The sequence below is a fragment of the Henckelia pumila genome, chromosome 3, assembly GCF_033568475.1.
Source record: "Henckelia pumila isolate YLH828 chromosome 3, ASM3356847v2, whole genome shotgun sequence".
NCBI classification, from domain to species: Eukaryota; Viridiplantae; Streptophyta; class Magnoliopsida; order Lamiales; family Gesneriaceae; genus Henckelia; species Henckelia pumila.
Window position 1 is genome coordinate 46,767,725 of NC_133122.1, and position 27,429 is coordinate 46,795,153.

Consider the following 27,429-nt stretch of genomic DNA (forward strand, 5'->3'; position numbering starts at 1 on the left):
AACAAATCTTCTTCTCTTTAATTTGGAAACCATTTGCCCTGTTTGCTGGCAAGTTATCCATTGTGACAGAGCTGTTGATCGGGTAGTGATCATCGAACTCGAGGAAAAATTATTTGTGTTTTTTCTACTAGCTAAGATCGATGTGGTAACGTTGGATCTCATGACTCGGTTTTGTTTATGCTGCCAGTGTCAGAATGGAGATCCAACGGCTCCCTTTTTGTTGCACTTGAGATGTTCAGACAAGACCCTCATGACCAGTAGCTTAGTGGTCGATGAATAATATATAACGAACAAATTTAATATGAATCAAACATTTTCTAACTGATTAGTCCCTTAAACTAAAACAAATTAATTTTTCCGAGAATATAGGTTAGTTACTTAGTTGTACCTTTTGATTGAATCAATCATAATCAACGACATCCTTGGATTCTCCAGACCCATTCAATGAATATATATAATTAGCCATTCCAATTTTACATTTTATAAAACAAATTTTGAGTTTGGTGTTGGGCAATATATATTTCAACTAAGGAAAAAGGAACTGTTTTAAAAAATAAAATAAAATATTCAACTATCCGCGGGCAGCCTGCATAATTATTAATTATAGCAGCTGGAGCTTTAATTAAAGCAATAGCAATTTTAAATTTTTAACTATGTTCCGCTGTTACTTAATAAATGTGACTATGCATCCTCACTCTTAAATCTAAACAAGTGGATTACATTTGTTCCTTATTGTCATGACATACAATACATAATTCAATCCAGAATCCACTAATGGTATACCAAATTTAAAAACATATTTGAATATTTGTTTCAAATATGCCTCGATATATAGATTTGTCACTACATTCAAAGTTAACCTAGAGGCAGCACAAATATCTAAAAATCTTTAGGTTTAAAGAATGCATTAAAGTCTTTTATCTAATAATGAACGAAAGACTTCCAAGTAAATAAAAGATTGGAGTCATAAAATAATGATGGTATTGTCCAATGGCATTAGTGGCATGTGATTTGATTTGGACGCAACATTAAAAATTATTAAACAAGCTCCAAGTTCAATGTATTGGTATTCTACAAACTGATGTCACGAAAAAGACTTCACAAAAAACATAACCGAATTATTAACCAACAAAAATATTGATACTATAATAACCCATAAATTGATTAATCACCAAAACAAATTGAAAGGGAACGACTAGTCCCCCTTTGAATGCATGTACAAAGGGGGATTGTGATAACATACTAGAGGTAGGTGAAGATGGTCGTAATTTTAAAATGAAATAGATTGAGGCATCCACCTCCTCGTCCGAGGAATCTTGTGTCATACAAAAACTCTTAAAAGATCGTCTCACGGCTTGGGACTGGTCTCCAAAATAGGACTACAAACCAACATAAAGCAAGGTTATGGGATTAAGAGCCTACTTTTGACAAGTCTTAGGACAAAAACTCAACAGGACTAACTCGTTTATTTTCCCTAAAATTTTAGACATAACTCATCCTAGCATCATAATTCCCTGTAGGAAGGTATACAAAGAACAAAAGGTAAGTGTATACGTTGACAATTTAGTGGAGACAACACAGAAGTGACAAATAGACGGATCTGTGTGAAACTTCATGAAGTACATGGCAACATTTACAAAATATTACGAAAAACGGGCTGTCGCAAAGGATCAAACTGCACACATGATCAAGATATTAATGCTTAGCAAGAACTCGAAATCAGGTTCTGACCCATTAAATTCTTCCGTTTCCGATACTTGACTGGAGATGCTACTGAATGTCGCGATTACAAAGGCAGTTAAAATAAGAACCCACAATTCTCAGCAGAAACTGAGCCACGACCCTTGTTCATTATAGGCCGCATAAACAAACAAAATACTAAAATTCGCCTGATTCTTCCTAATATGGAAACTAACAATCTGCCTTAGATACATAACTTCAGCAGGAAATTACATAAAATTCAATTGAGCATGAAGTTGAGATGTTTCAGTGGCACCTTGGATATGTCAGCATCTCCAAGCTGATACAGAAGCCAGCTCCTTGCGTTGCCAGCATAGAACAAGCGACAACTGCCTCTTCTCCACCTGAAATCCACGAAGAGAAGTCCTTTTCACCACACACTCAGCTTGTGATTCAGTGAAATTGCTAAATGGTACTGGGGTGAATCCGGATGAATAAAAGAGAGACCTCCAATGCGGAGTCTTTTCAGGAGAACGGAAACGACCAGTTACAATCTGCTTGATTCCCGGTTGGAACAAGAACTTTTCAATCTTCTGTCTAGCATCCGATTTCATGTTAATGGCATCAAGAGACTCGAGAAGGTTCGAGTATGATTGGAGAGCGTGGATTATATGATTGGGAAGTGTAAGATCAGTTCTATCACAACCTCTGTCCATAGACACCACAATTTTTGGGGACAGTTGCTTTACAAAATGAAGAACGGATGGCACTCGTAGCTTGAAAGTGGCAAATGAACCAACCGGGAGGTTCACAGCAAATGCCTCGCTCTTGGATATGTCAAAAGGTATACTCCACGACGAAGAATTCAACGAATCAATGTTCAGAACCTCAAACTCGAATTCAATATTGGTTTCATTAGCAAAAAGGTAAAGGTTTTCTTGAATGAGGCAGAGTTCTAGCCGACCATGGGTCAATGGAGACGCAAGGGCAGTGATTTTAAGGGACAGTGTGCCTCCACTTCTAAATGAAAGCTCTTGCATAAGCGATGCCCATTGTACACCATACCCGATATCAAAATCAACTATATGAACTCTATCAAAACCTTCAAAAACTTCGAGAACCACTTGATTGCAAGTAAAATTGATGAATTGTGTGAGAGGTGAGATCTCAGAAAACGACTTATACGCACCAATTTGGAAAATGAGACTAAAGGGCAATGGTGTAGCCGCTGAAGAGTTACCATGGAGGGCTAACTCCAATGCCTCCTTGAAATACAAAGCAGCCCTTTGAAAAGGTTTATTAAAACCAGAGAGCTGGTGATTGAGCCGCGCCAATATCGCCTGCGCGAGTACTAAATTCCCCGTCTGGACCAGCTCTGCCGCCTCGTAAAGCTGGTCGATGATGGCCTGCTGTTGCTGATCACATTGTCCTAATTCATCCCCGCCCATGTTCGGATTAGGATCCAGCCCCATCCTTGCCAATGGCCTCTGGTGAAGGTGATGTGTAAGAACATGGGGATGCTGGAAAGTTAGCTGTTGCCTCCCCAAAAACAGCTCTTGCCCGGTATCCAGAAACAAGCCTTTCGGGATTTGACCACCAATTTGGAAGGATACACCACCAGTGGCCTGGCTCGAGTCGTGCCTTTTCGCATGAGGTGGCACTAAAGGGTTCTGTTCTTGCTGTTGTGCGGGTAAGAAAAACCAAGGGTTCTGTGAGTTATGAGCTACGTGCTGATTTACTAGAAATTGCGGGTTGGAAATGACTCCAAGATTGTTAGAAATTGAGCTGTTCGTAATATTGTGAGGATTTGAAGGTTTGATATCACTGAGTAAATTTAAAGATGCATTTGAAGTTGAAGTACCAATCTTTTCGGCAGTAAATTTGTTATCGGGGAAGCTTGAACAGTGAATAAAAGCAGGATTTAGGGGCATAAAACTCGTACCAAACTGCGCCACGGAGTCTCCGCCAGAAGCTTGCTCGGCAGCCTCAAAAGCGCCGCTGAACTCGACATCCGACGGAGGAGGACACCCGCCGATTTGAAGAACCTTATTCACGCCGCCCACTGAATGGTCAGCAATGTCCCCCATGATCAAGCGGAGCATGGACAGTTCTTGGCCGGAAGACATGGGCAGGGGTTCCGACAACACACTCTCCCAATCCTCCATAGTACATTCATCTGCGGCGCCTCCGCCGCCAGCGATCTCAATAGGCGGTGGAACTAGAAGGAGCCCAGAATCAGCTCCTGCACTAGAGCTTGTGGCAGTAGTGGAGTCTTGCCGCCATTTGTGAGATAGGTCTGTATCTGAAACCGCCGCCACCCCACCACCACCACCACTTCTGCCGCCGCCGAGGGATGTGGACAGGGTCGAAGTCGACGTATGCTGGCTAGGAATTCGAGAAGAATCCAGGACAGATTTGGGCTCACATGAACAGTTCAAGAAACAATCTTTCTTGAAAATTACCTCACACCAAGAAGATAGAATTGCAGAATTACGACCAAAAACTGTATCTTCTTTCACAACCAGATCCAAATCCAATTATGCATCCCCTCTAAATCAAAGGGCAAAGGCGAGCCCTTCATCTATAACGAAATCCCAAGTCCCCAGCTTTCTCCACCTCAAGAAACCAGTAAAAGTTTAGAGAAGAAACCAGCAAAAGAAATCAAAGAAAATCCAAAATGAAACCCACGAAACATAACCTTCCCAAATGCAGGAAACTCAAAAATAGGAGTATATACCTGCATCAGTGCATGTAAAAGCAAGATTTTTACAGGCTAGCCACTCGTTAATTGCAAAAACTAATCAAATAACATGACATTTATCCACATCCTAGGACTTTGGTTGTGGAGATTCTGAAGTATTTTTGTATCGTTTCTCCCCTCTAAATGCAGTACCCTCTGTGTTTCTGCCATAGATGCGTGCAACATAAAAAAGTAGGAGAGGGCCACCCCTTCATTCATCTCTCTCCCTCTGTTTTTTCTTCTTTTTTTTTTTTTTTGTCTTTCAATTTTATATATGTTTTTCATTTTTTTGTGATATTTAATTTTCTTTCCCCTGTTTCTTGATTTATTTAAGATTCCGTCTTTTATATATTGGTTTCACGAATTTAAATATGGATCAACACGTTCTTTAAATGCAGCTATGATTAATATTTTTTATTATTGTGGTTGAAGCCAAATATTTTTTAAAAAAAACTGATATAGATGATTTATTCATAAAATTTACGGACATCATAATCTCACAAGGATTTTTTTTTTGAATTATTTATTTATTTATGTGGGTTGCCCGATAGACATAGTTTTCTTGCAAGAGCTTCTTTCTTTGGCAAAACGCAACTTATGTTATGATGGTTGTTACTCACTTGAATTATTAGGATTAGGATTTTATTTGACTTACACTTTAGTGAAAAACCTGACCACCACGTTTTTTTCCCCAAGTTTGGAGAAAAAATTGTTATAATTAGTTCTTCAATTTGGGGTCATGTTCCATATTTAAGAGTTGTTGACAGATGAACAACACTTCATGGACAATCACACGTTTTAGAAACTAAATAGTTGATGTTTGCTTGGTTTATTTTTTAGTTGTATATTGTAGGAAGTTGAATAAGGATAATTACATGAGAAACTTGTAAAATTGAACACTGAACTTGAAACTTTGATATCGAATTTTACATACCCAATTAATTTGATTCTCTTTTATGGGTTAACAACCCAATATTGACATTATCGATTGTATTTTTGTACGATCAATAGATGCATGTTATTCGTATCATATTTTATGACAGCTTTTTTTCAAAAAAATATATTTAATGGGTGTTTCGCTTATTTTTACATAATTAAAAACTGAAAATTATTATTTCATAAATATGATTTTAGTCATATCTTGCTATATCTATATATAAATTATTAATCCATCTTGATGAGTAGTCTATTTATAGTTTAAACAATTCGATTCAATTAAGATTAGGATTATGAGAGTCGAAATTAATATAGTTTGAGGGGTGATATATAGTAGTCCATCTTGGACTAGGATGGGGTCTAGATCGGCCCAGGTGGAGGGCCACCTCGGACCAGGATGAAGTCCAGGTTGGTCCAGCCGCCCAGGTAGAGGGTTACTTGGGAACAGGATGGGGTTTAGGTCGGCTTAGGAGGAGGGTTACATCGGATCAAAAAAAGGTCTGAACCAGGTCATTTCAAAAAGATAAACAAGTGTTCGGGAAGAGCTAAATTATAGCTCAGTCTTGAGACAGGGGTCAGTGGCTGTTTGAGGACAGGGGTGGAGGAAGAGGTGGGATGATTTATAAAGTCTGGTGCCCTTTATTTAAGATTTGATGTCTTATGAGATATGAAATAATTTGTGATAAGAAGGAAATAAGATTTGTATTTTAGGAAAAGATAATGTTTTTTATTGGCGGAACTCTCCTAAAGTTTCGAGAATCCTCTATAAATACTAGGTTTGCCTCATAATTTCGGATGATTCTCTCATATACATTATAAGCTCTTATATTCATTTGAGTTTTCTTATCCATTAAGCCCTATTCTGACTTAGGCATCGAAGTGATAACCCCAAAAAACTCTTCCGACGCCCATTCACGAGTCATTTAGTCTGTGCAGAAGGCTGGTTCTCTTCCGACGCCCATTCACGAGTCATTTAGTCTGTGCAGAAGGCTGGTTGGAGTGCATATCGAGGTGAACATGAAGGAGATCTAGCTGGAAAAAGTTGTTACGTCTACCCAACTTTTATCGATGTTAACAAGGGGAAACCCATATGATTATTTACTAATATACTAATATCTATCTTGAAGGTATATGTTATCAATTTATGTTCCGAAATTCTCTAGTTTTTGTGAGTATATTTTTGATGTGGTCTTTTAATTGAGTGTTGGAGGGTTCCGTGGGATATTTTGGCGTCTCTAACTTCTTTTTTTTTAACACATGACAACTCGAAAAGTCATTAACATAGAAGCAGAAGGAACATTTGTTCTCCTAAAACTGACATGTTCATCCAAATTAATTGATCACTCGAATTCCCTCATTTCTTACAACATCACCTCTTACTTTTAATATATTACAAGCCAGAAAAAGTTTGTTGTGGTGATTTTTTTCTTACCTTTTTTTCCGAAAGATTCTACACTCATTTTAAATTTCCAATGTTAATTTAAATAGGGACGACAACAGGGTGGGTTCGGGACGAATTTTGCCAAATCCAAGACCTATCCCGCCAAGAAAACCAGGGCTCGGACCCAGACCCTCCCCGCCTCTTTTTTGGACCCGTCCGCCCAACCCCGCCTCAAAACCCGGCGAGTCCAACCCGGGCTTGGATCCGCGAACCCGTTAATATTTATTTTTTTTTAAAAAAAAACTATAATTTATATTTATAATATATATAAATATATATACACGCATATATATATACATTCAATATATATACTATATATATAATATAATATATTGTATAAATATATATACAGGGTGGGTCAACCCAAACCCGAGACCCGCCCCGGACCCGTTGACCTGGACCTGCTCTGTTTCGTCCCAAAACCTGTTTGTTCGGGTTTGAACTCGTCCTGTCCGAGGTGGGTTTAACACGAAATCGAGTTTAAATCCGACATATTGTCATCCCTAAGTTTAAAGAAAAAAGTATTACGGGTTGTCTTGTGAATGATTTAAAGTTTAAACAACACATATTTTGATTTTTTTTTTTTAAAATTAAAACATACGCAAGATACTGATATTTTTCGTCAATTTAGTTCTGGTATTTAGTTTGAATTGTAAAACATTGAATTATTATATATACTAGCCATCCGAGCACATGCATTGCATGTGTGTAAAATTTATATTTTTTTGGTTAAAAATATATATAATTCAAAATTTTAAACATGTTTAAAATTATGTGAGTTTGTTGATTCGTGATATTGAACGTGTGTTTTGATGTTAAAAAATAGTTATGTTAGTTTTTAAGAAGTGTAAAATAAAATATTAATATTTAAATATTAAATATGTTAATTAATATCAAGGGTATTTATGTCCACACACATTTATGACTAAACGTAGTTATTCTAAGCGGTGGAACCATTATAAGATAGTAAGATATTGAGAGTTTCTGTTAAAACTGAATTTGTCGACTCGAGATAATGAACCTGAATTATTATTATTATTATTATTATTATTATTATTATTTAATTAATTAAAGGTGAATTTGGAATATCGATGCTGATTTTAATTATTACCAAGTTTTTTTTATTTATTACATGCGTGGATTTTACATTATCACCAAGAATCGAACTCCTGCTAAAAATGAGGTTTATTTATTTTTTTTAAAATTATGTTTAATGTTTTTCATAATATAAATTTAAGTTTTTTTTTTAAACTATAAAAAAATTAACAAAATATTTTTAAAAAAAATCTATTTTTTTTAGTGAAAAAAACAAAATCTATTACAAAGCCAGGTATCCGAAGGGGGCGAGGTTCTCGAATAGAGTTTCAAATCTCACCTCCTCGAATTAAATGTGGCATTTTTTAATTATTTTTTAATTCATTTTTTGTTCCCAAAATTTTTTTAGATTTTATCAAATTTTTCGTCAAACACAACGGGTGTACAAAAACGCTAATATATATTATGTAAAATGTGTTTGTTGACTAACATAAAATTTGAACAAAAATATATTCCTTTAGAAAAAAACAAAATTTTAAATATAGTCAATTTTTTATTGAGCGGACAAAATATACGTGCGTACCCTGTCACAGTGACATATTATTATACTAATGTACGAGTAATAAAGCATAATTTTAATTTTTTTAGAATAAAATATATAATGCCGGAAATGCTAGATGTGACATTTATATCATAATTGTAAAAACAGAAACAAATCACAAATCCTCATAATAAAATAATTGGTATTTTAGAACTCTTGTTTTTAAAATCATACATAATTATCTCATTTTTCGTGAGTCTTTTAAAATGCAAAATTTTAAAAACTCACTTATTTTATAATTTTTAAAAGTTTTTTCTAGGTGCTAAAACTATTCATCAAGTGAAACACACTGTTTGATTTTAGGTCACCAATTCTCATATACGTTATCCGACATATCACCACACTCTCTGTTTATTGGAAAGAATTATATTTCTAAAACTATATATTTTTAGTTGCTAAAACTATATATTTTAATAATTATTTTTTATTCATATATTCTAATAATTTTATTATTGATCGGCGTTGAATCTTTTAACAACAATATCAAAAAATATATATAAATTTTGGAATAAATACTAATTAACTTCTTTATGAGCTATATTATTACATGTCCATCAACTTACGCCCGAGTTGCCTTTGAAATTCACCACTATCAAGTATTATTAACTGCATAGTTTGGTAATGAGTCTGAGAGATTATTCGAGTTATGAATTTCAAAAGTAACATACGTTTAGAGTATATATATTTGAAATCCACCGTGGTTATTATTGACTGTATAACTTAATGGCTCAGTTTGGTACGGGTGATGGGATAAATAATATATAGATAAGTAATGTAATGTAATAAAAATAAGTAAGAAAGGACAATGGATATTTGATTTGATTTGATTGATATATTATAGTTTATTTGATTTGATTGATTAAATTTTATATAAAAATGGTAAATTACCATATTATCCTTTTAATAATAAAAAAAATATAAATAATATTATTTATAAGGGATAATATTGTCATTTGAGTTCAATGATTTGATTGATGTAAGATAAATAATTAATGATTTGATTGATGTAAAATTATAATTAATAGATGAATAAATAATATGATGAAAAGAACGTGTGATTAGACATGATAATTTTATACATAGATTATTAATAACGGTACCAAACTGAGCCAATATATAGTGAGTATAAAATTCACTTCAGTTTTATTCATCTAAAAAAAACGTACTTGAATAACACAAAAGATTTTAAATCGTTTATATTAATTTTAAATCAAATTCTTACAATAAGTTTTGAGACGTGGATTTGTCATACCACTTTTTCGGCATTTATTTGTAATTTACTAGTAAATACTCTTAAGTAATCGGCTTATTTTTGCTAGTAGTGTCTCATCTTCTATGTTTGTTTAGGTGGATGATGATATTCGATTTTCCTAGAGTGATTTGGTATCTAATGCATAAAATTAAGCATTTTCACCTACTTAGATAATAAATATTGTGGGAAAGATTCAATTTTGCTCTCTTTTTTTATTGTTTCCTTTTATTTTTCTTTTTTCTTTTTTTTTTTAAATATCTCGGTGGACGTATAGTTAAATTAGGTGGTAGCAATCAACAAAATCCTTGTAGGCAATACTAGTATCGTACTATGCCCATAAAACGTACGTACACCCCCGCCGTTGCTGTTTCCCCAGCTTAGTTAAGACACGTGGCAAAACGTATGTGTGTGTATATATATGTGTGTGTTTTTTGTCTTTTATGTTATGATTAATTTAATTTAAACGGGAGGTGTCTTTGGAAAATGGGATTTTGAAGTTTCGAGATGTAATCTTAAATAGCAATGGAGATGGAGATGTCCCTCTTGAAGTTTCGAGATGTATCTTAAATATATACAAATAGCAAGAGTCGACGACGGTAAGACAGTGTTTGCGAATGATTAAAAAATACTTAAAGTTTGTAAAATCGTATGAAAGAAAAGTTCATAATCATTTTTTCTAGAAAAAAATTATATATTTATATGTATCACTTGAAGCGTTTGTATAGGCGCACAAAAAACAAAACAAACGTAGACAAAGCAACCAAAGGGCAATGAAATCTCCTGTGAAATATTCATATTTTTTGAACAAGGGTTAAATGGTAATTGGCGAAAGGGTACTCCATTTGTCCCTATCCACCCACTGCCAAGAAAAAGAAAGAGAGAGTAGAAAGCCCTTTCAAAAACTGTGTATTTAATGGATCACAGGCCTACAAAAGGACAAAGAGATTCAAAAAGTTTGGGTGGCCATTTTTCTTTCCCAAATTGCCCTCGCCAAACATCAGTAAAGTGGAGACCTGTGGGGGGTACCCTTCCTACTACGGTTCATCATGGAATCCGACATCTCCGAAACCGGACCGCAAGCCGCTCTCAAACCGGACCGGATTCTGGACAGGTTGCTCCGTTTCTTCCTCACGATTTCTGTAGTTGCTGTGCTGGAGAGATTCAGGCACCCCACAAGCGCGCCGCTGCTGGAACCGGACTCCGTCTTCACCGAGCCGTCCGGTTCCAGGACCGAGTCGGGCGTCATTCGGCCCTCGTCTAAACCCATTTCAGGCAAAGTAAGAAACTCACATTTTCGAAGATACATGGAAAGCTTGCCACCAGATTCCAGCACATGTCTCAGCTGAACCAAAACAAGAACCAAGCAAAATTGTGTATATAAATAAAAGGATAAATTAAAGTAAGCCAACGAATGGTTGATCGAGATATCAAGTTCTTGAAAATCGAAAAAAAACTTAACCAGGTATTGCGAATTTCGAGGAACCCTGAGCAAATTCTACAGGAAAAAAAAGGGAAGAAATTAATCAAAAAACCTTGCAAGAGACGGAGCAGAAGAGATATGATTCTTGCAGATTTCTGTCGCAGGTGATGCAGAGGCTGCCCGAACCCCTGCATGGTCTTGTCTGTGGCCTCTGATTTAAAAACACCACTTTTGCACTGTTTGTAGTGTAAGACTGCAGTGGGAAAAAAGCCATGAAAAAAATAAAAAAAAAAAAAAAAGTTAAACGAATACCCGTTTCAAGAAATCGACCGATATCGTGAAAATTGCATGTAAAAGATGAAGAATTTCAGTTTCAAAAAGGAAATGGGACAAAAAATTTCCATTTTGGTTATACAGCGTAACAGGTATTTAAAGCTCCTTTTGATCAACCAATTACCTGAACTTTTCCACAGTCCATGAGTTTATCTGCATCCGCTAGCCTTACAACATTGTGATACACATACCTTCTAATCTGAAACAATTCAAACACATGTAATCAAAATTGACCAGAAAACTCAAATATTTTGAAGATTTCAATGATGGCTTCAACAACGCAAAAATAGGGTTCAAACTTCAAACCAACATACATGATCAAAACAAAATCAATATAGTAGAAAAAATCGGATTCAATTAATCTGTATAATTCATATACGTCGAGACAACAAGTTTCAACTCAGTTCCACTTGATGATCATCATGAGAACCAAAAAACACAAAAAAAGACGTACAAAATGACAACAATTGAGGATGTGAAATGAAGAGATAACCTGTAACAGCCTGTGAGAGCGATGATGGATGAAACAATGAGGGCAAATCCCATCACAGCAATCCAAACAAAACACATTCTTTTCGTTCCTCTTATCTTCCTCGTGAATTATGCAGGCATTGAAGAACTTCTCCGTCAAAAGGGTCGAAAGCCACTGAGGAACTTCCCAAGTATCCAGCTGCAAAGAATCAAATCATATCAAAATTCAAGAACCAGTCAAAACAAAACAAAACAAAAAGAAAGAAAACGTATCAATTCTCCAATATACATGAAGTAATAAGTTGATATGCAGTGGATTGAAAAGTAACAATAATAAAGAAAAGAAAAAGGAGAGAGAGACCCCACCATGTTTAATGAGTTGATTTCTGTTCTGATTTGAAATCTGAGCAAGCAAGCAGTATGTAAAGTATAAATAAATAGAGAGATTTGGGAAGCAAGAAAATAGAACGGCGCCTCCTGCCAAATGAAAGGGAAATTGGTAGTGGGCGTTGTTGGTGTTACCGATGGAGGAACAGGAGTGGAGGAGTTGGCTTCATTTAAAGTTGCTGTTATTATTTGGGGTATGCCTGCAGCTAGTGGCGTGTGTTCTTTGTGCTGCTGCTTTGTGTCATTTTAGTATTTTTCTGTACTTTTTTTTTTCTGTTACATTTTTTTCAAACATTTTTCATATTCCAATAATCTGTATGTTTTTAGCCATATTAACACTCTATGATCTACGCCAAACTTCTTTTAAAGAAATTAAACTCATTGTTATTGATCAGAAGAAACAGCTTATTCCACCAATACGTGTGAGGATTTATTTTGCATATATGAATTTTCTAAGGGTGAGTTTAGATTAAGGCATTCAAAATCATTGATTTGATATTCATTTTTATTGTTTTGGTGAGTTTATTTGAGCCAAACCAAACAGTAATGCTTGGTTTGGGAATTGATATTTTGGAAAAAGAACACAATTTAAAATATTAATTGTTGGGGAGATTTTAATGAGAAGAAAATTTGTTATAGATCCCCTCTTAGATGAAAGATTTGTTGTTTTATCTTTGTTTTTTTTTTTTCTTTTTCCTTTTGTTCTCTTCGAACTTCGAAATTATAAAACAAAAATGGTAACTTAAGTTATTTCTCATAAACTTGCACAAATATAAATATTTTAAAGATGAAGCGAGTGTACGTACTTTTGCTTTTTTTTTTTTTTTAAATTAAATATTTTGATTTCCTTTTTGTTTAACACTGTACATTAATTACTGTTTTGTGCATGAGAGACGAAAATGGCAAGTGAACCAATATACAAAGGTCAATTCCCACACACAAGTTCAATGTTGATCCCAAATCTCTTAGGTCCGATATCCAAGAAATGTTATTATGTTTTAGTTTGGTTTTCAGAAAATGAAAATATTGTCAGACCAGATAAATGGCAAATAGGAAAAAAAAAAAAAAAGAGAAAAAGAAAAAGAAAATATTTTATGTGATTAAATGAACTGAGTCCACAATTTTTAGAAATTTAATTAACTCGAACTCAATTAATTTTTTGCAAATGTATTTAATTTCTTCCACTGAAGTTTCCTTATTTATTTTTTGTTTTCTGTATTGATTTTTTTTTTTTGGGTACTTAACTTAACACCTAAACTTCCACTTCTTTTTCCTCCACACAGTCTGAGCAGACCAAAACTAATGAATATGCACAGGACCATTAATGGGCTTTTGTCTTTGTGCGAAAAAAATATAATGAAATTAAGCTTTGTACAGAGATAGAAAAAGGCAAGAAAATACAATTGTTTCACAAATAAGGAACACAGAGGGACAGCAGAATTTGTGTACCATTTATTTTTTAAAAATATTTAGCATAAAATTTGAGGAGGAGTCAAATTGGAGTTTGGCAAGATGGTACAACACATTGTATGCATTGAGTCGCTTTCTCCTTTCCCTATTCCTAGCCACACATATGCACATCCATATTATATATACTTTATAAAGATTAGATATGATAATTGTAAATACCCGATTATACTTAATTCGATCCGAATAAAAACGTCGTATTACGTTCTTTCGATCAAGGGCAAAATAGTTAATCGAAGCAATTGTGTACAGATAAAAACAATCAATGTGACTAGCTAAAATCTAATTGCATTTTGATGGATTTAGTGATACAACATGTCATAGGAGCGTAACAATTAAGATAAATTAGCATTGGATTTTGGAAATAATAAGATTTTCATCCAATTTTGGCTCGGTATTACTTTATAGTTTTAATCCTACATATCTTTTTTAGTTGAAAGGGTTAAAGTAAACAAGTACTGTATATAAAGTTCTTTATAATATTGTACAAACGAAATAAAAGAACAAAAAAATTCCAATACAGAATTGGGAAAATCAATTGGGCCTCTCTAAGCTTGTTTATCGAAGCCCAAATGGTTTCCAGTATGGCATTCAGTTTGGGCCCAAGCTAAATCTAAAAACCCATGATGTAACCCATATACATTTGGGTCAAATTATGAGTTTTAATAAGGACTACGGAGGACTAATTTATCGGCCCATGATGTAACCCATGACTTTGACAAGGACTATGGAGGCCCAATGTACTGGCCCACGTTGGGGAACATTGTGTTGCATAGGAAAGAACTCGAATCGATTACCCGTTTTTTTTTTTTGGATTTGAATTTATTACAAAATAATAATAATAATTCATAAGAGACATTCAAATAAAATTAAGATAGCAAATTATTTGTCCTTCTAAAAAATAATAACAACTAGCAACCGAGGCACATGTGTTGCATGTGTATAACGAAATATATGAATATTAGATGTATATATTTGTATATAATTTTTATTGTAAAAAAACGTGATTGAGTCATGTATATTTTACAAATTGAATATATTATTTGTAGTGCAATAATAAGTGTATTAAATGTCTATGTTCTTGTTTGAGTGTTGGTATTTTATCGAGCAAGTAATGTGCAAATATAAAAACGACAAAAAGACGTATAGTGGTTCGGATCAATGCGATCCTACATCCACTTGATCCAAGTAGATCCATTCATCATCACCAAGAAGAATTGTACAAAGTAACTCCATCACAATTTCACAAAATATATATTTTTTTTCAAGACTGATAGTTATACTTCAAGTATTAGTTTTTGATAACTGAAGCCATTTCTTTGTATGTGTCTGCTCTGAAATTTTTTTAGTGAGTATTAGTGCAGTCCAAAAATAAATTTATTATCCATAGATGGAGTGAGAAGCATCTTCAATATCTTGAAGTTTGATGGGAAAGTGTATCCGACAATATTTACCCAGCACTTGGAGTAGGGATTAAACTGCTCAAATTAAGTTCAAGCACCTTTGATCTTCTAATGTGGTTCCCTGAATCCAACTTCAGTGTGAGAAACAGATTTAAAAAAACGATTGAACTGAACAGAATTATTAAAAAAAAAATTTTTTAAATAAACTATGAAATCCGACATAAATCACGCTCAAACATAACTTGGCATTGAGAAATATAGAATGTATTTCTAAACATTGTGAAGAGAAATAAAACAGATAAGGAAAATGTGTAAAATTTAATGCATTGTTGCTGTTAATAAGAAATATTGAAAAAACATCTGGAAGAGAGTTGTATTAATATCCCAACAAAGCTAACACAAGGTCGTGGGTAAACCGATATTGATAATTTATAATATGCTTAAATCAATTTTGAAACTTAAAAATTAATGAATAAAAGAAATCATCACAGGAGGAGATAGTATGTGTTACCTGAGGTTACGAACAGGAATCGAAATAAATTTCACGCCAGAGTCGATGGTGGATGGACTGATTGTGCTTGTTCTTAAATCCTACGCACTAAAGTAAAGATTAGTAGAGATCTGTGGTTTTTAAAAAGAAGAGTAATTAATAAGATTAGAAGAGATCTGTGTTTTTTTAAAGAGATGTGTCAATGAAAACAATTTGGCATAATTTCATGACAAAAAGAACACTAATTAATATGATATGCTGACTTTTTTGTTTTATACAGAAATATGTTCGAGTGTTTTAATTTTAATTGTGAAGAAAATTCAGTGGCATGTGAAATAAGAGAGTTAAATCAGAAAAATATCACTTACAACGTTGCAATGAGAAGGAGGTAAGGTGAGAATTAACTAGGTTTGGCAACATAAAGAGGTTGAATTGCTACGATTCTCTGGAAGTTCTCTGTGACAATTTTTCGAGCAGGTGGCGTTATTAATCCAAAGAAATATTTGCTTCATGTGCAGAAACCGTGTACAAACGCAACTGAACTCAAAAAACACAGAGGTAAGGAAAATAGTAATTGAACACAAAATCCTGAGATCAAACAACAAATATATACTCACAAAACAATACATTAAGTTGATGAATTGCGTGAGGATTTTTCGAAGCAGAAGAAGCAACAGCAAACATGTGTTGTAAATCTCATATATTTTGAAAAGATAGTAGATTAAAAAAAATCTAATGCAAGTCAACCAAAAAGGGGATCGTTTCCTTAAAAACCGGAATCTTATGTAACACAAAGAAGATTTGGAATATGAAGATCCAAAAATTAGCATGTAAACTACAATTTTCAGGAACTTGAATATGAAAATTGTTCATGGTAATCATAAACTATGAGCAATAGGAAAAGGCCAAAAATAATTTACGTTTTACTGACCTTCGAGAAATCCAAGCAACACGTGATATTTCAAATGAGTGATTATCGACATTTAAATATTTGGAAAACGTATCGAAGATTAATGCAAGTAACAAAGAATTTAAAAGAAATATAATTTATAACCTCAACATATAAACATATAGCTTTACAAAGTATATAAAGTTTTTACTGTTATTTTTTGTTTTAATGGATTAATTTAAAATATCATAAAATAATAAAATATAAACCATAAAATTAGGAATTTAAACTGATGGTTGTATGATTAACATTGGCTTACCCAACACTGCCATGGATAAGAATCTTTGATTTTTCGATTTTATTTCTTCAAATCTGTTGAACACAAAACAAAAATATTCATAGGAGAATAAAGAACTGAAACAAAATAAAATAAATAAACGAATAGATGATATGTATATTTAATAATGTAGCACCCGATTTTGTCCACCCAAAGTGTAAGATCCTTACATGACATTGTCACACAAACATCAAAAGCATGATATTGTTGTCAATAAAACTAAGATTATATGATCCAAGCTTTTCAGTATGTGAGATTTGTATACTGATGTGTTTTTCAACTTTGTTGTGATTCCATGAAAGATGACAAATGGTGGGTTTTGCCAGCCATTCTCTTGTTCTCCAAGGCAATTCAAGCTTGGTTTGTTGAATTGGAATAGATAAAATCTAGAAGTCAAATATTACATGTTTTTAGTCTCGAACCTGATACCTTTTGGGCATAATCTATTTCGTGATGCAATGGGATAACTCATAAACCCACCCATGAGGAGTTGTGCTGTTCTAGTTGCACATGTGCAGAAAACTAAAAGTCCCAATGTCTATATATATCTCATAGAAAGGTTGAACAAAGTACTTAGCCTTTTTCCCATATTGCAAAAGTACTGGTTATTGTATGGTGTTTGATTGAGATTTCCACGAAAATACATGGGAAATTTTGGCATTAATCAAATTTGCAATACTAAGGTCATTAAAAAAAAGGTCCAGGGGTTTTCTTATTTTATTACAATTGGGCTACTAATAAATCATTAATGAATATCGATGAAATTAAGGAATGAAAAATTGAACCTGAAGCTTTTTTCTCCTAAAGTACGCTCTTTGATTTCTCCAATAGAAAGATGCTTGAAGTAGTACGATTGTATGGGAAGTTCTCTCTGGCAATTTGTCGAGCAGGTGGTGTTCTTCCTCCAAATAAATAATTGCTTCACGTGCAGAGGTTGTTTACAAACCTAAATGAAATCAGAAAAAACAGAGGGAATGAAAATTGAAACCAACACAATTAATGAGATCAAATAACAAACAAATACTTAGAAAAAAATACATGAAGTTGACGCCCGTGCGTGATGATCGGAACAGAAGCAGCAACAACAACAATGCCTGATTTTGTAGCGTTCTGTTTCAAAGAATATGCTTCTGTATGAAATAATCGATTTTGTGGGCGATAAGATCAGATTTTGCGGGTTGTTAGTTTTTGAGAAACTATTTTGTCGTGTGAAAGAAGAACGCAATTAAAAGATGAAGAACGTGGCTTCAATTAAAAGGAGAACGGGTGAAGGGGCATTTTTGGGTATAGTTAAAACAGACCAAGATACCGTAGTTAGTTTTTATAAGGGGCTTAGACTTAATTAATAGTAAAAGATAATAGTTAATTTGTTGATTGGTCAAGGTCAACTCTTGAGATAATTTAGTTCTGATAAATAACTTTATTTTGACGACTACTATATAATTAGACCATTTACGTTACTGAATTTTCAAGTTCTAAGCTCGATCATGGTTCGAAATCTCAAGTGTGATAGGATTGAGGGTTAAGTTTGTGTGTTAAAGTGTGATAGACAAGAACAACCATCTCCTCTTGAACTAGTTTTTTAGGTTAGTTAGGTCCAAGTCTCGTTTCTCAACATGGTATCAGAGTCCAGATTCCGATCCTGGCCCAGACCCAGACCCGTCGTATGTGTTACTGAATATAATTGGGTCACCCGTCCCATAATTGAAAGGGTGTGGGAAAGTAAACAAGTACTGTACATAAAAAGTTCTTTATGATATTGTACAAACGAAATAAAAGAACAAAAAAAATTCCAATACAGAATTGGGAAAATCAATTGGGCCTCTCTAAGCTTGTTTATCGAAGCCCAAATGGTTTCCAGTATGGCATTCAGTTTGGGCCCAAGATAAATCAAATAACCCATGGTATAACCCATACACATTTGGGTCAAACTGTGAGTTTAATAAGGACTACATAGGCCTAATTTACCGGCCCATTATGTAAACCATGAGTTTGACAAGGACTATGGAGGCTCAATGTACTGGCCCATGTAGGGGAACATTGTGTTGCATAGGAAAGAGCTCGAATCGATTACCTGTTTTTTTTTTTGAATTTATTACAAAATAATAATAATAATAATAATAATAATAATAATAATAATAATTCAAAATAGACATTCAAATAAAATTAAGATAGCCAATTATTTGTCCTTCAAAAAAATAACAGCCAATTTGTTGATTGGTCAAGGTCAACTCGACATAATTAATCTAGTTCTTACAAATAACTTTATTTTGACTACTCCTATATAATTAGACCATTTAAGTTACTGAATTTTCGAGTTCTAACCTCGATCATGGTTCGAAATCTTGAGCGTGGTTGGATTGAGGGTTAAGTAAATTATATGCACTTGAATTCGATTTTTTTTTTCCCGCCATATTCAATCGATTAGGGAAATACTTACACATACACAACATGCAACATATATAATTTAAATAAAGTTAGTTTAATTTTCAATTTAAGTGGGTAAGCTAGTTATACCGAGGGCATGGGAAAATGTCGAAGCATATATATTTATGTACCATAAATTGCTTGATAAGTATATATTAAAACGAGACTTATAAAAAATTAAATTAAAATGATTATATAACTATAAAGTACACTCACAAGAGAAGACATGATGATAATAATAATAATGGAATGTCTTTCGACTACATGGGCCTGCTTCACTAAATGCAAGATATAATATGTACTTAATAATAGAATGTCTTTCGACTATTAATTCACCTTAAAATAATAAAAAATATTTAATTTCAGAATTATTCGCTTACAAGCTTAAGGACCCAATGAAAAAGTAATATACAAAAGAAAGGAGAGAAAATAATTAATCCAAAGAAAATAATTAATTAACTTATAAATAGTTAACATAATAATTTTAAATCAGCTTCAAATTAATTAATATATAAAATGAATGTCACATGATACTTAACATAATAATTTCAAGTAAAGCTACATCAGTGATTAGCATTAATTAATTAGCAAATCGTAGTAAAACTAAATTAATTAATTAATCAAGCAAATATCAGTTTAGAACATCACATAACATAAAATGGAGAAATATTTCTCAGATTAAGGACATTGCAACACGTACAAATTCACATACAAATTAAACACCGATCGATAATTTTGACGCTACTTAATTAATTAACTTATTAATAGGGAGAAAGGCCAACATTAGCATGAGCAAGAAATCCATCCTTCATTAGAACATCATCTCCTTCCTACAAGAACAAACATGGAGAAAAGAAACCCGCCAAATTAAATCTCAACTCGCGCGTACTTGTGAAGAACGATCGCGGAAATATTAGGGTTTTCGACGTACCTGTTGGCAAACATTTGGTTTCTTCACTGGTTGATCAGGCATCAGCCCGAAGTGAATGTGTGGGAAATGAGCCCACTGTAGAAAATATAACATTGCAAACAAACATTAATTAATTAAAAAAAATAACACATATTTTATAAATATATATATTAATAAAATTAATATAATTTTCTTGGATCTTACATTTTTTGCAGCAGCACTGAAGGCTTCCCTGTGACTTATATCAGGGTTTCCAGCTTTAATACGTTGGATCTCGTCCCTGAATATTTGGCGAGAGCATGTGTCATTTTCAATCTTAATTATTACATGTTTCTTAAATTTTTAAATACATATGTGTGTGTTCTACACTACACATAATAATCTTGTTTAACTAATTAGTTCATAAATATGTTTCAAAATATGTATTAATTTATATAATTTGAGTTAAAGGGTCTGAAAACTACATTAAATGAATTAGTATTTGCAATTCAAGAAGCTGCAGCAAAAAAGCAAACCAAAAAGCCGAAAGAAGTCAAGAACGCACATCTATGTAAACACATGCGCCTGAAAAGAGGGCGAACACAGGAAGGTTTGGTAAATATAGGATGCAAAAAAGAAAAGTCCCTAATCACTTTTTTTTTTCTTTTAAAAAAAGGAAAATATTTGTTGACACTATCTAAATATCTACTCACATACATAATATCCCATTATTAAATTTTTTTTTTTAAAAAATGTGGCAAATATGCATATGATTTGCAAATAGTTTCAATGGAATTAATGCATGTGAAAAAATGAAATAATTTAAATAATTTTCTGGTAATATATATATACATATATATACTTACTTGATGAAGCGATTGTAAGCAGAAGGCACTCTCTGTCTTTTCTCCGGAGCTGAAAATACAAACAAACACAACGCTCACAAAAAGTGGTCACTGTTTGGCTGACTTTATTTTAATTTTTCTGCACCAATATTTGTTCACTTTCTTCACTGTCACTTTCTTTCTTTTCATCACCACTTTTATCATTATCTAATTATGACTTTGATTTCAAGTATATATATTTTTTTGGGACTATACAATTCTCACATTCTCAAGATTCCCGGGGGAGAAACATATATATTCTTAATTTCTAGACTTTTTATACATATATTGTACACTGGCACAAAACATATAAAAAAAAACCAACCATAAAAAATAAAACAAAAAAAATAGTGAGTCCAGAAAAATAAATAACAAAAACCCAGATAAGATTGCAAAGAATCAGACAACCAAAAAAGATTTCAAGGGGAAAAAAAAAGGAAGATAGGGTTCCGCCGGAAGAAGAAATGTACATTTTGTTTATAAATACCATGTTAGCATATCTTACTGTCTGTGTCTTCATCACATATCCAACAGATACCGTAAATCGACGATATATACATGGTGAACGTGAGTAAGTAATAGCAGAAAACATAGAAAAATATGTAGGAAACTGGTAGAAATGTGATAAATGAATGTATAAAATAAAGTTCATTCACTATATTAATTATGCTGTAACATGTTCTCTTATCTGGTTTAACAAACTGCTGTACATGAAAAAGGTTGATGTTTTAATTATAATAGCAAGTGAAACCATTCCAAGCCCTTAAATTAGCCGCAAATTCAAGTGAAGAAATTTCAACTAAATTTTAAAAAACTACATTATATTTAAAAGGAACATGCATATGGTCATTTGCAAAATTAAGAATGCAGATTAAAATTAGCTGAGCTAGCAAAAATCTCACGTCTGTTAGCTATTGGAGGCGTAGGAAGATCTTCGAGCCCCCGACGAACCGGTAACAATGACTCGTTCGGATTTGGCTGATTCATGAGTAAGCTTGATGGCGAATTCCGAATCTCGTCCTGAGAGTAAAAGCAACTCATGATACTTGATTAATATGTTCAGAAGCCAAAAAAACAAAAAAACACACAGAGGAAAGGCAAACTTTTCCTCATTCCAACATCTTAAATATGAAATCTGGAAGAAAAATCAAGAAACATGGTATATTTGGTTAGATCAAACGATTTACATCATAAATATCAAATCTTGCTGTCACATTCCTTTTTAGAAACCCTAAAACAGTCATATATCAGATCATATATTATGTATAATACCAAAAGATTCTGAGGGGAGAAGAAAGAATGGCCGAGATGAAGCTGATTGGAAGCTGGAAGTAGCAATCCACGCATGTTGACTGAGAGCAGATTGGTGCAATGCCCGCATCGCACAGTAACAGTCTTGAACAAGCTTGAGCAAGGAACACTCACCTGAATTTCATTCAAGAAATTAATTAAAGAACATATATCAAATCTTTCTGAAGAAAAACTCAGGATTTCCCTTTAATTATTAGCTTATCAAGCGTGGATCTAAACAAGAAACTCAAGTTATTATTTCATGAACCCAAAATCCCAAAAAAAAAAAGGAACCATTTTTCAAGAACTCAGACAACTACTACTAGGTTAAAGAAAAGATCACTTTTTTCCAAGAAAACTCGTCAAGAGATTGAAGGGTTTGCGAGAGAATTCTTGCACAAAGAACAAGAATTAAGTTGAAAATGAAGATTAAAAAATGTGTATACCGCAAGTACAGTGTCACAATAGTTGCAGTGGACATAGCAGAGCTGGTCGGAGGGGGAGAGGTGGTGGTGGTGGTTGTGGTGGTGGTCCGGTGGTGAGAAAGAAGACGAAGAGGACATGGTTTTCCCCTCCTAATTATTCTTGCTTTTTCTTGAGCAGTAGTTAGCTTCCCAAGCCAGCTCTCTGATGATCCGCAGAGATGATTTGATTGATTGATTGGATAGTTCGAGGTTTCTGTGTGTGTGAGTGTGTATATATGATTTGATATGAGGGTTTTTTGGGCCTTGACACATTATCAGCCTCGGATCTGATCCTTCTCCATTGTTTCTTTTTTTTTTTTTTTTTTTTTAAATGTTTTAGATTATTTGTGGAATGTAGGTTTGAGTTGTCAAAAGGGATTGAAGTGAAATGAGTGAGGGGTATGCATGTATGTGTGGGCCTATACAAGTCTACATTTTACAATCACTGATATATTAGTTATGTAACAAACTAATTATTGACTAATTGATACATCATCATGTGTGGGAAACTAAATGTTTGTAAACCTATCTATGGTATATCCTATGAGTGAGTCTGATCATTTTGGTCATCTGTCTATTCCGAATTCCATCGACACGAAATCTTGTGAGCGATTTTATGTGTGTTTGACGATATATGGGGATCGTTCGATTGCTTCGATCGCACCTTAATGATTGTTGATCAATGATGGTCACCTTGTTTGCGAAGGTTTAATTTGTGTCTTATAAACATTTGATTAAGTTTATCAGTCTCAACGATCAGTTGTTTAAAGAATAAGTTATGTTACATGTACACATATAGTATTTACACATTGATACACATTGTACTTGAACTTACATAACTATTCTAAATGTAGTTTTGAAAGAATTTTTTCAAATAAAATGAAGGAATAATTTTTAATTTCAAATGTAATGTGTTCATGTACATTTTTCTTATATGATTAAGTGTAAACTTAGACATTTACTATAATGCATGAAATTATATAAATAAATTAATTAGTGCATCTATTTCCTATGCTTTTGGACAATTCGCTCGTAGATGAGATACATAATATAAGGATGATTTATCAATAAACTTGAATAAGATAATGATGTATTTTATTAATCGTTTATAGAACTTGAGTCAAAAATTAAACAAATCAATGATATCGAGTGATCAATCAAATATTCTATCTGACGCATCAAGCGGTGCCTAAACAAGAATTATATTTACGTATCAATATATCAACAAACTAACGTCATTTCGATCATATGATTTCACCGTCCTGCAACGACTATGTATTATGCTAAACTCTGTGACCGCAATACCAATACATAGAGAGTTTTCTTCACACACACACACACACATGCACACACACACACATATATATATATATGTATATATACTTGCATAGTCAAGCTAGGAATGCAAGATAGGTACACTCATGAAGCGAAATTTTATTCGAGCCGAGTCGAGTCGAGACTTGACCGTGAGAATAATTGACATGCATGAATGAATGGGAATTAGAATGCATGTATGGTGAGTGGTATTTAATGTGTATAGGTGAAGGTACTTTGGAGTAGTTGGGGAAAGAGAATGGGGAAATGTAAGGTTTTGGGTTGGCATTCCCAATGGAATGCGAGTGAGTGTGTGTGAGATGAGAGAGGCGGCAGAGGTGGGGGATCGGGGCGACTCTTAGAAAAGGACGTGTGCATGGAGGGGCTTATTAATTTTTCCCATTCATCTGTTGTTTTCAAACTTTATTATATATATATATATATATATATATATATATATATATATTACATATATTACATTATTACTCCTTTTTCATATTTTATATTTATATAATATATATTTCCTCTTCTTCATAATGTTTCATCTTGTTTTTGTGTATACATAGTCTAAATCACTTTAACTTTCTCTAATTTAGTCATTTAATTTGCATGTGTATTATTAGTCATTTTTCAGATGATTATTGGCGTGAGTCCGCGTGACATCATACATGCAAGTAATGTTTGACTCGATATTATCATTTTACATTAATGCAATGTCAAGACTCCGTTAAAATTAGAATAAATTGGCAAAAAGATATAAAGTGGACTATAAGACCACGAATGGTCAATAATATGATCATCGAATATGAAAAACGTACACGTTATCCATCCAAAAATATAATTTCTCATTAAACTAATTATTGAATAGGAAAATATGATTATAAAAATGTATTTTGAAAAAAAAAACAAAATAAAATGGAACCTCCTTTCATTTTCACGAATGAAAACAGATCGTATTGCCTAAAATATATTAATTGTGGGTCATAAAGCATTTGAAATAGTGAAATTATAGGCTATATATAAATATAATGTACCATATAATATATAGGATTTGAAGCTTTTAAACACCTAGCTAACTACCGTGGCCATTCATCATGTTCCCAAAACACCCATCACTTTTTACTTTTAACACAATTTCTATGTGCGTATATATAATTCGAAATTCTGAGGGGAAAATAATACATTTGGGATCGCAGATTAAGCATATGAATGAACTTGCTCGATCGCGAGCACTAGCTCAATTTTATGGGTCGTCGAAGCTTGCTCTACCTCTAAAGTCTAAATTGTGAGGATTATTTCTAAGATATCGATCTACTCGAGTTTGATTAATTTAACATAAAAAAAAAAAACTTATGTGAGACGATCTCACGAGTCAATTTTGTGAGACGGATGTTATATTTGAGTCACCTATGAAGAAGTATTACTTTTATTGTAAATATGGGTAGAGTTAACTTGACTCGTCTCACTGATAAAAATTCATGAGACTATCTCAAGGATAGAGGTATTACAAGAGACATGCTCTTAATTTAATTGTACCACTATTTGAAAGTGCTAATTCATTTCATTTTTTATATTGGTAATATAAAGCTTTTATAACTAAATATTTTAATGGAAAATGATTTCTTTTTCCATTATTTTGTCCACTTTTTGACGTTTGTTCATTAACTTTTCAATATTTTGTTTTTTTACATTAATTTTTAATTTTTGGATCTTTTGGTTCAATTGCTGATGTGACAGCTCGACATGTAACTATTTTTCAATGTCACGTCATCATTTTTTAAGGTCATATCAGCAACTGGAAAAATATTCGAAAACTAAAGGTTAATGCGTGTCACAGGCTCACAGCCAATGGCCGACGGAACCAAGTAGAAGCCCAACCGGGCTTTAGCCCGGGTGGGCTTGAATTTTTTTTTAAATTTTGTATATAAAATTTTGAATAATTTTTGTTTAATTTGGTGTTAGCCCGGGTAGTCCAATTCAAAATATTAAAAGATACGAGAGCTTAAAATTTTAGCCCGGATGGATTAAAAATCCTAGGTCCGCCATTACTCACGGCCAAACTTAAGGAAATTGAGCAAAAGCAAAAAATTATACAAATTAATGAAGAAAAAATGCTATTTAATTTCCTTTATTCTTTTGAGTGAAAAAGTATTATTTACAGGGTCAAAGAAAGTAAGTGATGGGAGTCAATGTATTTCTTGATTTGTGGGGAAGAAAAATAACAAACTCAAATGAATTTGAAATCCACATTTATTATGTCTTCCATGACATGTTCCCCAAAAGTAGATGACTGTCTATTTTACATTTTTAGCTAAGCACTGGACCACTTAGCCCTTCAAATTTTATAGGTGGGAACCATTATCATCAGATTCGAATATATATATTTATATATATATATATATATATATATATATATATATATATTTACCGACTAAAAAGTTAAATAGTGTGAATTATTTGTACAGCTAAATGAAATCAAATATTTAATCACTTGGTTTAAACCAAATTTTTCATGACTTTTTAAAAAACGGTGGACCGATCCATATATAGAATGAAAATCAATATTTTGACATAAAAACTAATATATTTCATTAGTTGGGTGAGTAAGAGATCCATCTTATAAAATTAACTTGTGAGATCGTGTTACACAAGTGTTGGTGATTAACCAATGAGATTGTGTCACAATTGGATTTCCTACGGAAATATCTTCAGAAAACATAAACCTAACTAGCAATAAATATTCCTTACAACATGTTTCCTCGATCGATATCTTCCAAACTTCGTCATTTGAAATTAATTAATTCCCAAAAATCTTGAAAAAATAAAAATTTTCGAAGATGCGATCCCGGAGAGAAAATGGAGAGAGTAGTTATTATTAATTTTCTTGATATATTTTTTGCTTTTGCCATTTTAGCATTAGAGGAAAGACACAAACCCTAGAGCTAGTTGGGTGAAAAAGATGGGCATAATCTGTCATTTCTTACTAACATATATATTCAACCGAAACCATCAAATCAAATTCAAACCCTGGGAAAAAAGAGGTTTCAATCGATCTAATTTGATTTGTTTGCCAAAATGTGTAGTCGATGCATTATAAAAATTCTCGTGAGATGAATTTCTTACTAATGAACTCAATCCATGAAAAAATATCTTTTTTTTATGTCAAAATTAGTATAGAATACTATAGATCAGTTCCACCGGCCATCGTCTCATAGAAAAATATAATTACTTGGCACGGTTTTATTCTAGTATTTTTCTTGAGTAATTTAGTTCGAGAAT

At 33.0% G+C, this 27,429-nt stretch overlaps 2 protein-coding genes, 1 long non-coding RNA gene and 1 pseudogene across 4 annotated transcripts; all 4 read right to left on the reverse strand.

Annotated features, from left to right (window-relative positions):
- Positions 1-1,517: 1,517 nt before the first annotated feature.
- On the reverse strand, positions 1,518-4,657 carry LOC140887925 (GRAS family protein RAM1-like; annotated as a pseudogene).
- A 5,787-nt stretch (positions 4,658-10,444) lies between these two features.
- On the reverse strand, positions 10,445-12,466 carry LOC140893103 (protein RGF1 INDUCIBLE TRANSCRIPTION FACTOR 1-like). Its single transcript, XM_073302170.1, has 5 exons — positions 12,276-12,466; positions 11,932-12,108; positions 11,563-11,637; positions 11,218-11,358; positions 10,445-11,027 (listed from the first exon to the last, which is right to left on the reverse strand). The coding sequence occupies exons 1-5, from the start codon at positions 12,276-12,278 to the stop codon at positions 10,683-10,685; spliced, it is 741 nt and encodes a 246-aa protein (XP_073158271.1). The 5' UTR covers positions 12,279-12,466; the 3' UTR covers positions 10,445-10,682.
- A 2,692-nt stretch (positions 12,467-15,158) lies between these two features.
- On the reverse strand, positions 15,159-18,176 carry LOC140891768 (uncharacterized). Of its 2 annotated transcripts, XR_012152601.1 has the most exons (6): positions 17,921-18,176; positions 17,668-17,828; positions 16,865-16,917; positions 16,025-16,193; positions 15,678-15,764; positions 15,159-15,287 (listed from the first exon to the last, which is right to left on the reverse strand). It is a non-coding gene; the product is annotated as an uncharacterized lncRNA (long non-coding RNA). The 2 variants fall into 2 exon arrangements; XR_012152600.1 differs by having other exon boundaries at positions 15,678-16,193.
- A 1,769-nt stretch (positions 18,177-19,945) lies between these two features.
- LOC140891324 (axial regulator YABBY 1-like) lies at positions 19,946-23,059 on the reverse strand. The gene is made up of 7 exons (XM_073299767.1): positions 22,819-23,059; positions 22,355-22,507; positions 21,985-22,102; positions 21,065-21,113; positions 20,424-20,499; positions 20,241-20,315; positions 19,946-20,139 (listed from the first exon to the last, which is right to left on the reverse strand). The coding sequence occupies exons 1-7, from the start codon at positions 22,933-22,935 to the stop codon at positions 20,071-20,073; spliced, it is 657 nt and encodes a 218-aa protein (XP_073155868.1). The 5' UTR covers positions 22,936-23,059; the 3' UTR covers positions 19,946-20,070.
- Between the last annotated feature and the right edge of the window lie 4,370 nt (positions 23,060-27,429).